At 43.6% G+C, this 12,136-nt stretch overlaps 1 protein-coding gene across 4 annotated transcripts in view; it reads left to right on the forward strand.

Moving 5' to 3' along the window:
* NELL1 (neural EGFL like 1) overlaps positions 1-12,136 on the forward strand; it is a 750,804-nt gene that overhangs the window by 355,109 nt on the left and 383,559 nt on the right. For all 4 annotated transcript variants that reach the window (XM_070624514.1, XM_070624512.1, XM_070624513.1 and 1 more), the window contains exon 13: positions 6,674-6,799. In XM_070624514.1, coding sequence (XP_070480615.1) covers positions 6,674-6,799 — 126 coding nt within the window. The remainder of the gene's footprint in view (positions 1-6,673; positions 6,800-12,136) is intronic.

Here is a 12,136-nt window from a genome sequence, read left to right on the forward strand (position 1 = left end):
ACTTCGTGGCAGCATCAGACGTACCTAACGTAGTCAGAGGAGTGAAATGTTATTGATCTGGCACAGAGAGAACAGTGCCAACCCTGAAGCCAGACTGTGTGGAGTCAAACCCAGGCTTTTAGGCTTACTGACTTTATGCCTGGGGCAAGTGACCTAATAATCTCTAAGCCTCAGTTTCCTCCTCATGACCTGGGGATACCTACCTCCTACAGTAGTCAGGAGGAATAAATGGAGTGGTGAGATGCTGCCCGGAGAGTACCTAGAATCATGTCTGATATGTAGAAATGGCAGATACTTGCTGAGTATTAACCAGGGGCTGTTCCTAATTTACCCTAGAGGTTGCATATCATTAGTCTCTTATGCATCTTGGTATCACCCTGTGCCTAATGGTGTATTTTTTTTATCGAGTCATCCTTCCAGTAGTCAGGTTAACTGTGGTTCTTCTTAGGAAAGCTTCTGAGACTGATTCAGACGGTCAGCTTGAGCCTGGACTCTTGAGTGTGTTCACCTTCCACCTTGTGGCTGAGCCTCAGGCGTAGCCTCTTCTTGCCTCCCGGCTTTTGGGTGAATGTCACCTTGGAAGAGCCCATTGTTTGAGAGGGGGCTGCTTCAGGCAGAGCACTGGTACCAGCTGGGCAGAGGTCAGATGGCTTTTCAGGGCTGTGATTGGAATCCGCACTGCTTTGGGCCCACTCAGTTTCTTCTGAGCATCAATTCCTTCTTTCATTAGGGAGTTCTGGTTTTTTTGGTAATTATTCATTGCCTTTCAGAATTTTTTATCTGTGAACAAAAAGCAGCCTTTGTCCTAGACTCGTTTTAAAAATCTCAGTTGTTCACTCTCTCTCAAGACTGTTGTCTCAGGATATCCCAGTTCTCTGAAGACGTTAATTCTGTTTTGGTCCCCTCTATAATCAGGTTGCTTTTTTTTTTTTTTTTTTAAAGATTTTTTTATTTTTTCCTTTTTCTCCCCAAAGCCCCCCGGTACATAGTTGTATATTCTTCGTTGTGGGTCCTTCTAGTTGTGGCATGTGGGATGCTGCCTCAGCGTGGTCTGATGAGCAGTGCCATGTCCGGGCCCAGGATTCGAACCAACGAAACACTGGGCCGCCTGCAGTAGAGCGCGCGAACTTAACCACTCGGCCACGGGGCCAGCCCCTATAATCAGGTTGCTTTTGAAGCACTCTTGAGTCCTATTGAAACTGTGTGCAGGGTTGTGCTTTTCTCTGAGGTTGGAGAGGCAATCTTTCTTTGGCACATGAGTTGCCACTCCATCCCCCATTCCCATCCTGAAACTGGGGAGCTGTCAATTCCTTCCTTTCTTCCATTGCCTTGTCTCAAGAAACCCCCCTGGATGACTCCAGACACCTTACTTTTGTTCCTCCCCTCCCCCTTATTTATACCAGGGAGTAATTTTTATATCTGGAGGTTGACAACAAAGATAAGATTGTGACAGTTTAATTTTGTGGTACATTTGTCAACTTTTCTGCTTTATTTTGGTGCTGTCTTTTTCTGGACTGGTACCAGGAAATTATTAGATATGCAAGAGCTGAAATGACCAATGATACGAATTGAAAACAAAACCTACTCAAAGACACATCAGCAGAGCAGCAGGGATGTCTGGCCATGGGGTCCTGGGTGACTCGTGTAGCGCTGGATAAACCTATGTATAGGGAAATTCTCAGCAGGGTTTTTTGAAAATATTTTTATTCAGGTCCTCGGAATCCTAGAACCAAGGAGATGGCTTGACTGTTTGAATGAAAGTAAGCTTGTCATAGCCAAGTAACGCCTTCAAATCTAGATGCAGCAGATACCTCTCAGCAGTTATCCGGTCGCCTAAGAGAAATGAGCCAGGAGGTTCTCTCTGGGAGGAGCTGACAAGGGTCCATGACAGGGAAACTTATTCCTTGTAGTCAACAGCCTGGGTGGCAGCTGTGGCCCATGGGCTGAAGATTGAACTGCCTCTAAGGCAAGTCCTGACTAGTTTCTCATCTTAAAGAATGGCCGAGCATCCTAGCAGAATGAGATGGAGTCAGTGTGGCTGCATCTCTGTGAGTAAAACACCAACGTGATTTAGCCTTCAGCTTGCCGTGCTCCAATCCATTCTCTTCAGTACAGCTGAGTGATATTTTGAAATCAGGAATTGCATTTCTGGTCACTACCCTGATTAAAGTCCAGACTCCTTCACATGGCCTGCAAGGCCCAGCGGGATGCGGCCTGAGCTTATTGCCTTCTTCTAACTAAGTCTTCCCAAACATTCATCTCTGTCTGGGATGTTGTTCCTCTCCCCTTTACCTGTTTCACTTCTATTTCATGTCTCGGATGAAACATCGCTTCCATAGGGAATCCTCCTCTGGCCCTCTCTGACTAGGTCAGATCCCCTGGTAAAAGATCTCACGTTCTTGGTAGAACTTAGAAGTTTCGCTCAATGTCTTGCCAGGCTGTGAGGTCCATGATGGCATTTTGTTCATCACTCTGCCTCAGGGGTTAGTAAAGGGCTAATTAGTGTTCTTTGAATGTACACAACTAAATGATTCTCTCCCTTCCTAACTCTGCCGAGAAAAGAAAGTTTAGCCTCTATCATTTTCCTTCTGTTGCTCCACCTGCGTTCTCTCCTGGTGAATTCCTATTCAAGATCCAGCTTAATTTCCTCCTCTCAGATGCTTCATAGTCACCCTCTGTACTAGTCACGTAGGCTCAATGGCGTCAATTAATAAAAGTGTATCTCCAGCTCATGCAAATGTTCATTATGCTTGTCTGGTGGCCTGGTCTTCACTCAGGGACCCAGGCTTAAAGAGTCTCCATCTCTGTGCTTCCAGGATTTCCACGGCAGGAAGAAGAAAAGGTGTTAAGCCAGATGCTGGCTCTTAATCTTTCCACCTAGGGGTATACTCTTCTGCTCAGGTTTCTTGGTCAGTCATATGGCCACGCCTGACTTTGAACAGGATGGGGAAGTACAATTGTGTTATGGGCCCAGGAGGAGGAAAACTGGTAATATTTGATGAGCAACGCTAATGCCAACTAACCCCCTCCAATGCCTGGCTTCTCGTGGTGTTCCCAACCTCTCACTTACAAGGGTCTATTCTTCCACTCTTTCACAATCATATGCAGGACCTTGTAATCAACAATAACTGAATCACCTCCAAAATCTTAATGTCAAGCCCACCACTCTATAACTCCATCTCCAAGCTTTCCAGCTCACACTCTAGTACCCTCCTGGTAATGATTCCTTGCCTCCACCAGGATTCCTGCTGCAGCTTAGTTTCCCCAGGAAGCAAACTCTGAGATGGACACAGGCATGCAGGAAGTTTTATTAGGGAGTGCTATGGGGATGAACGCCTCTCGGGGAAGGAAAGCATGCCAGTTTGGGCAGAGGGAGAAGTCAGGTCAATCCCATTGAGTGCTCTGAACCTAGAATAAAGCAGAGCCAGTCTTCATTGTAGGTTGCCCTTAGGATGGGAGTGTGACTATGGGTGAGGCATCTCTCTTCAGCCAAGGCTAACAGCTGAAGATCCTTAGCAGGCAGTACTCTCATTAGCTGGGGGATTAGGTCCTTTAGTTCTGAAGAGAGATCTGGGCAGTGCAGCACAGTGTCCACCATGATGTCCAATCCATTTCCACCATCCACCTCCCTCTTCGTGTCCTCCCTTCTCTCCTGAAGAGCTGAGGTTCCCTGGCACGTCATTGTTATCACCTCTTTCCTTACTCCTCAGTTCCCTTGTATCTCTTTTTGCCCATTTTATTCACCTAAAAACTCAACTCTGGTTACACCTAACTTCCCAATTACCCCAAATGGTACTTGCCTCCAGTAGCTGACCGAGACTGGAGACAAACACATAGCCATGCTGATTGCTTTCACTTAACATTTAGGACCACAAATCACAAGTGACTTCTCAGCCACCCTACTACTTGCCCTAGTCAATTCTTGCCCTCTTCCTAACATGACTATTTAATACCTTCTCCCTCTCCTTAAACATCCGATGCTCCCGCCTCTCCTCCTCCTCAAGTGTTACTCTCTCTCATTTCACTGAGAAAATAGAAGCAAGCGAAGGAGAACCACTTCATCTTCCCACCACCAGATGTGCCAACCGATCTCCACCTCGTGCCTTATCCCTTGGCTTCATTCTTGTGAAGATGATTCGCTCCATTTGTGTGCTGGAGCTCAGCTCCTCTTGCCCTCTCCAGGCCTCTGTTCCTGCCCTGATCTGCTCTCTCTTCTACATGATCATTTTTTCACTCATATTGGATCCTTCCCAGCAGCATACAGACATGCTGTGATCTCTTTTCCATCTTTAAACAAGGCTCTCAACACCAAATTTCGCTGGAGCTACTAACCCATTTTTCTTTGTGGGAAAATATCTCAAAAGATTTGCCTTGTTTTCGTGTCTCTGCTCCCTCGTCTTCCATTCTCTCTTTAATTGATTCCAGTGAGTCTTTGCTGTACCACTTTCCCAAAATTACCCTTATGAAGTCAAGGTCAGCAGTGAACTTATTCTTACCAAATCCAGTGGTTAGTTCTGTCTTTATCTTGTTCAACTTCTTCTTTTTTTTTTTTTGAGGAAGTTTAGCCCTGAGCTAACATCTGCTGCCAATCCTCCTCTTTTTGCTGAGGAAGACTGGCCCTGAGCTAACATCCGTGCCCATCTTCCTCTACTTTATATGTGGGACGCCTACCACAGCATGGCTTGCCAAGTGGTGCCATGTCCTCACCCGGGATCCAAACTGGCAAACCCCGGGCCGCCAAAGCGGAACGTGCGCACTTAACCACTGTGCCACCAGGCCGGCCCCTTGTTCAACTTGTTAATTGCAAGTGACGCAAGTGATCATTACTTTTTTCCTGAAGCACTTTTCCTCTTGACTTTCATGATATCCACTATTCTGTGAAGCAAAATGATTAAGTGATGCTGGGACCCAACTTGTTAAAGAATTCTAATGCCCTGACTGCCAGAAAGATCGGAATTACACCTCATGCTCATGTGCAGTTACTGTTCTATCTCAAATTCCTGGAAGAGTTCCCTCCACACTCTGGCTTGATGTAATCATGTTATATAGATTTTCTGTTCCTGTTGTTCATTTATTTTTATTACGCATTGTCTTGGATCATTTTTGAATGCACGTGGTATTGTGCAGGTAGAACCCTTTGTTGATTGCCTGAATTATCTCACTAATTTCTGGTGTTTTGTTCTTGTATCATAGTTATGGAAGTCTTGCTAAATGCACGTCTCCTTCTGGGACCTCAGTTACTGCACAATAACTTTTATTTACAAGCTGACAGATCTTTAGCACTAAAAAGAATCTGATGTTATTACAGGGTGTTTTATTAGGAAATAAATCAATCTGCTTTTACTTTTCAGAGCAATAGATAAATGAGATTTCTTGTGACCCAATATAGCTGTTTCTATCTTCAGTTTCTGCATATGAAGGCTATTAGGATTTTAATGATGATCATAATTAAACTCTAAGACTGTATTTGTGTTAAATATGTAACCGTAATGCTATATTTCACTAAATATGTTAAGCTGTAACACTATATTTGATTAATTATCATTTCAAGGTGCTTTCATGACATATCACAGCAAGAAAGAGATTGACGTCTGAGTTCAAATCCTGGGTGTGGCATGTCCTAACAGGATGACTTGTGCCTGATATTTAACTTCCCTAAGCCTCAATTTTCTAGACTTTAAAATGAGTGCAGTGCTTTACTTCACCCGTGGAATTGCATATAGATTAAATTAGATAGTTGTTTAAAGATTTAAAGCAGTACATTCAGAACTGACTTTTGTGACAAACTGATGAGGATTCTGGGACTCAGAGTAGTTAAATGCAAGTCATAGGCTAGTGACTAGCACAACCGGAATTAGAACTCTATTTCCTATCTTGGATTCCCATGCTGTGCTTATATCCATTCCTCTCCCTGGCCGTCACACATAAGCAGTCTGAGTAAATGAACATAAAGCCATTTTTGAGAACGTCACCTCCAGAAAAGACCAAACTCTGTACTTTAGTTTGTAGGTTATTTTAATTCTTATCATGAACTCTTATGAGAAAGCAGGTAATTCTCTGACTTCCCTGCTAGAGAGAATAAGATCTTTTTGTTGAGTCAGCCCATTCTATCACATAGGATGGATCTCCAGGTCAAGAGATAAAAGACATTAATTTGCATTAGACAACAGCTGCTGCCTGTATTCACAGTAGAACATGCGAGAAACTGGCTGCACCACCATTTTGTGACAGATGGATTAAAGCTTGTCTTAGTAAGATACACAAGCAGAAAGGGCTGGCTTCCCTTGATCTCTCTGATAAAAGCTACACCATGCACAGTGGACACCTAATAAATATTAATTGGTATCAACTCACTGGACTCAAAACTCCTTGATTTTGGACGTTTAAGTCAAGCATCCTCCTTGGTGAGAAGTTAATAATAATAGATTCAGTCTTTACACTCCTTAGGTTCTTAACTGTTGTGTCTCACCATGCATCTTTCTAGAAATACTTTCAGCTCAAGGTGGGATCTAATGCACCAGATGAACTTGCACTTAAGCTTTTGTGTTGACTGCCTCTTGCTTTTCCTCTTGGCTTCAATGGGCATTCACCTTTTCTAATGCCGTTGTGAGATGATTACACTCTGGTTCAATCACTCCACTAACCGTGATATTGCTTCTTTTTCCTCCTTCAGATATCGATGAGTGTGCTGCTAAGATGCATTACTGTCGTGCCAATACTGTGTGTGTCAACCTGCCTGGGTTATATCGGTGTGACTGTGTCCCGGGATACATTCGCGTGGATGATTTCTCTTGTACAGGTGAGTATTAAGAAGCAATGTTGTTTTTCTGACTCAACCCTTCTCTGCCCCATATCTGTGTTGTTATGTTTAGCTTGAAGTGCACGAAGTGCTATTTTTACCTAACTAGTGCTGCTGTTGCATTATTTTATGCTCACCTTTTGAGAAGAAAGTGGTCATAAAAGAAATTTTGTCTGCATAATTTATTTCCACTCCCAGTATTTCTGCCCGTGTGTGTGTGCGTGCATGCATGCATGGGTGTATGATTTGACATTGAAGTCCCAGTTGCCTATAGTAACACTGGGGGACTTAGAGACATCAGTTCCAAAAATAGAAAAGTATCAAACTACTTTCCTTCCATCATGATGAAATGTTTTTGTATATAAGAAAATGGGCTTTGTTCCTAATGGGAAAGACAAGGATTGAATTTGAGGGGAGAGCAGGGTTACCTGGTGGACAGGGATTGGGTGTATGGGAGCCGGTCAAGACTTGTGATTGAAAGATGCTGAGTGTCAGTTCCCCCCCCTTCTCCTGTATCACGGGGCTATCAGTACTAAACTGAAGCTCCAGGGACTGCACTCGGTGCCTTCCTGTGATCAGTGCTGGCTTTGAGGGGGCCTTTGGTTTGGGATTCTAATATACTTCCACTGAAGTATATGGAGACATGAACGGTAAATTGGTTAAGGATAGTAGAAGATTCTGAGTCTTTCTCCTCTTCATCAAATGTGTTTAAATGACCAACGTGAAACCTGTAAGAAAAAAGCCCCTTGAACACAAGATTTCGGTCATGTTGTACCTTTCTCTGATGCCTGTGTATTTCTCTTTGTGTTAGTAACATTGGCATGTAAAAAGTGAATTCTTCACTCAGAATGGAATGTGACTCTTTTGAAGAGGTATCTTATTCTGAATGACCTTTTTAGAAGTGCAGAAAGTTGCAAAAGTTAGGAATGCATGGTCGTATGTCCAATACCTTTGCCATCGATTATTGTATGTTTCTACGTTACTGTTCTTCAACTAAGGGGATGGCAATCTCAGACTGATGCAAGGTTCTGGTGGCTACAGAAGGCCAAATCTCATTTATCTATCTTTTGCATATTGTAATTAAAATTCTTAGAGAAAAAAGAGAGAGATTGCATAAACATAGCATGCTGAGATCTAGACATTTTAAGGGGGCAGAACTCCTTTGGAACTATAAACAAGCACGATTTAAAAATCTGTGATGTTACAGATGACTATTTGTCCTTAATAGTAAATCCAGGTCTTGACTACTTTGACCCTAAGATTAGAAGAAACCAGTGAATATCCTCCCAAAACAACAGCGCCGTATCATGCAACTCAGTAAACCTTGGTGACCGTCCTGCTGTGTTGGAATTATATCAGAATCCCGCCTCTGCTCTTACTCTTTCCCTGAGCGGGGAGGCAAGAGCTGGTGTTTGCTGACAGCATGTTGAGTTCAGATGCTTGGCCTGGTGGTTTATATATGGAACAAAACAGAAGATGTATGATTTTAAGAACTGGCTCCAGAATTACTTTTAGAAAGACCACTGTGTTGTTTGGACTGAAAGGCAAGGGTACGGGTATCAGTGGGCCCCCAAGTGCTCCTCTCCACCCCCAAAACAGACGGTGTAGCTCTACAGGAAAAAATCTGCACACACACACGCTCACACATGCACACACAAACCTTGTGTTTTGCTTGTGTGTTTGTATTTTGTCTGAGAGGGAACAGAAAAGTTAGAGAGAAGAAAAGAGAGAAAAGCAAGAGGGATGAGAGAGGAACCAGCCAGAGAAGAGAAGGCTGGGTGCTGTGGAGGACAGAGGGCCGGTGAAAACCCCCCAGGGGAAGGGTGGCTGAGAGGACTTTGAAGGGTGGGAATCTTTAACATAGGTGTTTTCGTTGTTTTGCTATGCAGTGGGCATTGCAAGTCTTCCTCGTGACCCTCAAACCTTTGCAAAGTCTACCCATCGTGAATGCTTGGTGAGAGCCTCCCCCGCCCCCAATCCAGTGGTGTGTTAACATGGTGGACGACAGAAATGGTGCACGTGTGTATAGGGCGTTGAGACCTCGGAGGTGGAGGTAACCATTGCAAAGTAACCATTCCTATCCCTTATCCTGCCCCCCAACATACACTTAAACACACGTGCATCGCTGTCACACAGCCTCCTCCCAGGGATGTCAGAAGTCTCCATGAGGGCTTTGGACTTCCACAGGTCGTAGAATTGTGAGCAAGCTTTTTTTCTTTAAAAAAATCTTCCTTTGGTCCCAGATTCCTTCCCACTTACTGCTCCATTTTTCTGCTTCTGTTCACAGCAGAGCTTCTTAATTTCATTGTCTGTGGCTGTTCTTCTCATTTACGTGCACTCACCTCACCTGCCCTCCTCAACCCCCTCCAATAAGGCTTCCATACTCACCATTCCACAGAGACTACCTTTATCAAGGTCAGCAACATTTTGCTAAATCTGGTGTTCTTATCTTCCGTGACCTCTCGGCAGCATTTAGCCGAGCTCGCTCCACCTTTGTCCTTTAGACACATATTTTTCTTGACATTTGAGACATCATATTTCCTGATTTTCGTTCTCTCTCACTGGCCACTCCTGCCCCATGTCCCTAGCTGTTCTTCCTCTGCTGACACTGTAAAAATCAGATGGCCACAGAGCTCTGCCCTGGCCCGCTTTCTCCTGTTCACATATATATTCTTTTTAGATGGTTCATTCAATCTTCTGACTTTTGCAGCATCCCTATGTCAATAACTCCTACATTTCTACCCAGTTCCGGTCTTTCTCCTGAGCTTCTGAATCATATGTTCACTTGACATCTACCCACAGATGTTTACTAGGCATTTCATATTAACGTGTGTGAGACAGAACTCGTGATTTCCTCCCACCTCTGCAAACCACGTCCTCTTCCAGTTTTCTCCATCTCAGCAAAGGAAAACACCGTCTGCCCAGAAAGCTAGGGGTCCTACTTGATTGCTGGCATTCCCTTGCCCTCCACTCAGTCCACACACCAGTTTCGCTGACTCTACCCTCCACACCCTGTCTTGGGTGTGTCCGTGTATGTCCGTATCCTCTACTGCCAAATGGGGAGACTTCTGCAGGGGACCCCACACTGCACTTTCTGCTCCGGCCTTGCTCCACCATAACTCCCTCTCCACATAGCAGCTAAAGCAGGCTTTTTAAAGCAGAAATCATACAAATCTGCTGAAAACTCTCATGGAGTTTTTCCATTACCCAGAAAATCAAATCCATACTCCTTGTTTTGCTATGAAACCCTCTATGGCTTTTCTCTTTTCTACCTCTCTGACTTTATCTTGTGCCATTTCCATTCTTGTCCGCTAGGAGGTGGACACCCTGACCTTTGACTTTTTTTCGTTCAACAAGCTTGTTCTGCCTTGGGACCTTTGCATGAGCTGTTCCTCCTTCTTAGAAGCCTTTTCCTCTTGGTGTCTGCATAAATGGCTCTTTCTTGTCATTTTGATCTCAGCCTAAAAATGATCATCTCAGAAGTTTTTTCCTATTTATATAATTAGCCACCATTTTTCTGCCGTATCACCTGATTTTAAGTCTCTGAATATCACTTACCGCCATCTGAAGTTTTTGTTATTTATATATGATTTATAGGAATTTGTCTCTTTCTATTAGAATGTGAGCTCTGTGGGCGGGGTCCTCTTCCCTGTCTTTTTATGACTCTCGGCTGCTTAGAACCTAGCCTAGCACAGAGCAGTGCTCAATAAATATTTATTGAATGAAGGAATGAATTAAACTACTTGCCCTTGGCCTAAGTATTTACTGCTCTAAATTTCATTTGTAAAATATTGCTCACATCTGTGATACTTATAGGTTATTGTGAACATCAAATTACATATATGAAAATATTTATCATGGCGCTTTATCAGTCAGGATAGGATGTTCTACAGTAATAAATAACCCCAAATATGAATGACTTAAAATAACGGGGTTTTATTTCCTGTTCATGCAATGTCTATCACTGGGGGGTTCTGCTCATTGTAATTACTTTGGGACACGAACTGATGGAATAGTCACCATTGGGAACATTGCTGGTCACCAAGACGGGGAAAAGAGAGCCTGGAGTTTCCCACATCAGCCATTAAATGTTGTTACCAGGGAGTGACACGTATCCCTTCCCCCCAGAGCTCATTGACTAGAACTCATTACTAGTCCCCTGCCAACCATGGGAACAGGGAATTCACTTCTGCCTTACGTCCAGGAGGGTAGAGAACCAGAACTATTCAGTGAATGGTGCTATTGAATACCACAGTGACCAACCCTTAACAGATTCACAACAAATTTGTTTCCTTTGACAGGAGGAGCTGTTGTAACCTTTTTTCAATAGCAGTTCACAATGTGATGGGGAAAGTAGTCTTAAGGAATAATTACTGTATTAAACACATTGTGCTAAGAACTCTGATGGAAGTACAAGCAAAATGCAATAAGACAAAGGTGCTTGATTGCCAGGCTGAAGTGTTTGGAATGCTTTCACCCGGAGGAACTGTAGGAGTTTACTGAGGCATGTTAGCGTGCGGGGACTGGTCGCGTTAGGATCTCACGGTGGGGTATGGATGGCAATGAGGAGAGCTGAGAGACAGGCATTCTCCCTGATGGTCATTTCTCCTCTAGGCCAGATTCAAGGGCCTCCAGTAGATGCTTGCATAGTCAGCTGGAACCCTGACATTTCCCTTGGTGTCCTGAAAAGAAGCCTGTTAGGTCAAATGTACTCTTTACCATCCACGATGTAGCAGGTCTCCACCTCTAATCTCTGTCATTTCTTTATTGGCGAAGAAGACTTCTTCCCCCAAGTGGTTGCTTGCCTGTGTAATGAATGCGGCGTGTCACAGATGGCTGCTGCTGTGAGGTGTTTTTTCAGATGATTCATTTCCAGAAGACAGTTTGCTGGGAGAGATTGACAGGCCTGGAGGCATCCTCTGTTTGTTCTGAGTTCCTGACACAGCATTTCTCAATATTGACATTCCTTATTTCCAAAGACCATTCTAGTCTCTGTCCCAAATCAATTAGCATCCACTGCCACTGTTCAGTTGGTTTTCCAAGTAAGTAGATGACATTTTTTTCCTTTGTTTTAGTAAATCATTTAGTCTGTCAGTAACTTTTTAGAAGTCAGTAGTCATGTTGAAAATTCCACTCGACCAAAAATTAGTGAACCTAGAGTTAAAGGAGGCCAAATCTTATTTACCTTTCTTTTACATATTATAACTAAAATTCCTGGACAAAAAAGAGATTACCTAAACAATTAATGCTGAGAGCTAAACAATTTAATGGGCAAAGCTCTTTTGGACCTATAAGCAAGCAAGATTTACATTTGAGCTTAGCCAAAAGGCTATGTAT

Source organism: Equus przewalskii, chromosome 6, assembly GCF_037783145.1.
Source record: "Equus przewalskii isolate Varuska chromosome 6, EquPr2, whole genome shotgun sequence".
NCBI lineage: Eukaryota > Metazoa > Chordata > Mammalia > Perissodactyla > Equidae > Equus > Equus przewalskii.